At 51.9% G+C, this 1,808-nt stretch overlaps 1 protein-coding gene across 2 annotated transcripts in view; it reads right to left on the bottom strand.

Annotated features, from left to right (window-relative positions):
* The window catches only part of LOC103471770 (transcription factor COE3-like), a 119,146-nt gene that overhangs the window by 48,685 nt on the left and 68,653 nt on the right, over positions 1 to 1,808 (bottom strand). Inside the window, exon 8 of one of the 2 annotated variants that reach the window (XM_017307218.1) lies at positions 1,404 to 1,672. In XM_017307218.1, coding sequence (XP_017162707.1) covers positions 1,404 to 1,672 — 269 coding nt within the window. The remainder of the gene's footprint in view (positions 1 to 1,403; positions 1,673 to 1,808) is intronic. The other variant, XM_008420951.2, reaches the window with a different exon arrangement.

A 1,808-nucleotide genomic window follows, 5' to 3' on the forward strand; every position in this document is an offset into this window, starting at 1 on the left:
TTGCTGGCAGTTCATCTCTGAGCTCCAGCAGACGGAGCAGCAGATGTTGCAGCTTTATCGCCTCTGAAACATCCCAGGCCGCTGCGCCACGGTACCGGCGCCTATGGGGGACCATTTGGACCGAACGGGACGCGGCCGGGTCGGATCTGCCGGTTCTGATGGACGGCTTACCTTCGGACGGGTCCAGGCGCCGGGCGCGGCGGCCATGTTTGGAGTTGTTGTGGACGAACATGTTGTCGGAGACGGCCAGGACGTGTCCGTCCACGTTGACCGTCGTGGACACCACCACCTGGGGACCAGAGGTCGGACCGGGTCACTGCTCTGCACGTCGTTTATTGAAGACAAAGTTCCAGTTATGCTAAACGTAAATAATGAACTCATTGCAAATAAAACTGGTTCTGAATTGGGATGTGATGCTATAAATCCCCGTCGGTCCAGTGGGTCCAACCAGTATAAAACCTGCTGCCTGAACCAGAATCACTAACCAATGAGCTGCATTAGCATCCAGAAACACCCAGAACTGCCCCACAGCGCCACCTTCAGGATCCTTTCATTCACAGTTTTTACCTTTACAGCCATTTCTGAAGCAAAATTACTGGGTTTTGATCTGTTTGCTAGCAACATTTTACCACTTGGAGATGTTTTTCCATCATGGCGCCGTTTGAAGAGTTATAACTTAAGAAACAGACTTAATGCACTGACTGCGGTAAAATATTTATTGTCAATATAATTTCCCAACATAGATGTCTTCAAATACACCTGTAACATTTTGGATGTGAGAAGAATATTTAAAATGTCTGTCAGAGGAGGGGCAGTAAAACTAACGTCAAAGCCGTTAGGAGGGGATATTTATGGGAAAATACAACAGGAGCAGGTTGTAAAACACAGTTTCCCTTATGAATCCACCATCCATCCGGTGATGGAACTGGACCCGGTTCATCATTATGATGGGACAGAGAGAAACTCTCTTCCCTGAGTACAGAACCTGCTTTCTGATCCGGACCCACTCACTGTCCACCGGCTTCCTGAGCTAACACGGAGCCCATTAGCTTCCTGAGCTAACACGGAGCACATTAGCTTCCTGAGCTAACACGGAGCACATTAGCTTCCTGAGCTAACACGGAGCACATTNGGTTGGATGCTGCGGTTGGATGCTGTGGTTGGATGCTGCGGTTGGATGCTGCGGTTGGATGAACGTTGCAGAAGAAGAAACGCTCCACTGGCTGCTGCTCAGTTAAAAACTAAAACAAGTTACAGAGTTTCCAGCAGAACCAGAACCAGAGGAACCAGAACCAGAGGAACCAGAACCAGAAGAACCCAGTCACTGAGCAGAACCAGAACCAGAGCAACAGATCCGCAGCAGCGTTATGAAGAACCCGACCGGACCAGAACCGGGCCCTGACCTCGCTCCAGACCAGCATGGTGCCGAAGACGACCTGCAGGCCGTCGAAGAAGTTGTCCCCGATGAGGATGACGGTGGCGCCGCCGGTGGTCCAGCCTTCGCTGGGGCTGATGGCCTTGATGCACGGCGTGGCTGCTTGGAGACACACACACAACGGCAGGTCACTACGTGACCTCTGACCTCTCCGCGCCAACAAGGCCCCAGTGCGTTCAGTGTTGTAATTCTGTCTCCAGCCAAGAGGGAGCTGGGAAAGGTCAGAGGTCAGAGAAGCTGAAGGCGACACATGAACCAAGTCAGTCGCTGCTCCGAGTTCATCAACTAATCTGGATGAAAGGCGGAAAAACTCGACGCTGCAGCTGCTGCAGCGGAGCCAAATGCATTCTGGGGCGCAAACAGGGGGACAAAA

The sequence above is a fragment of the Poecilia reticulata genome, linkage group LG10 (assembly GCF_000633615.1).
Source record: "Poecilia reticulata strain Guanapo linkage group LG10, Guppy_female_1.0+MT, whole genome shotgun sequence".
In the NCBI taxonomy this organism is placed as follows: Eukaryota; Metazoa; Chordata; class Actinopteri; order Cyprinodontiformes; family Poeciliidae; genus Poecilia; species Poecilia reticulata.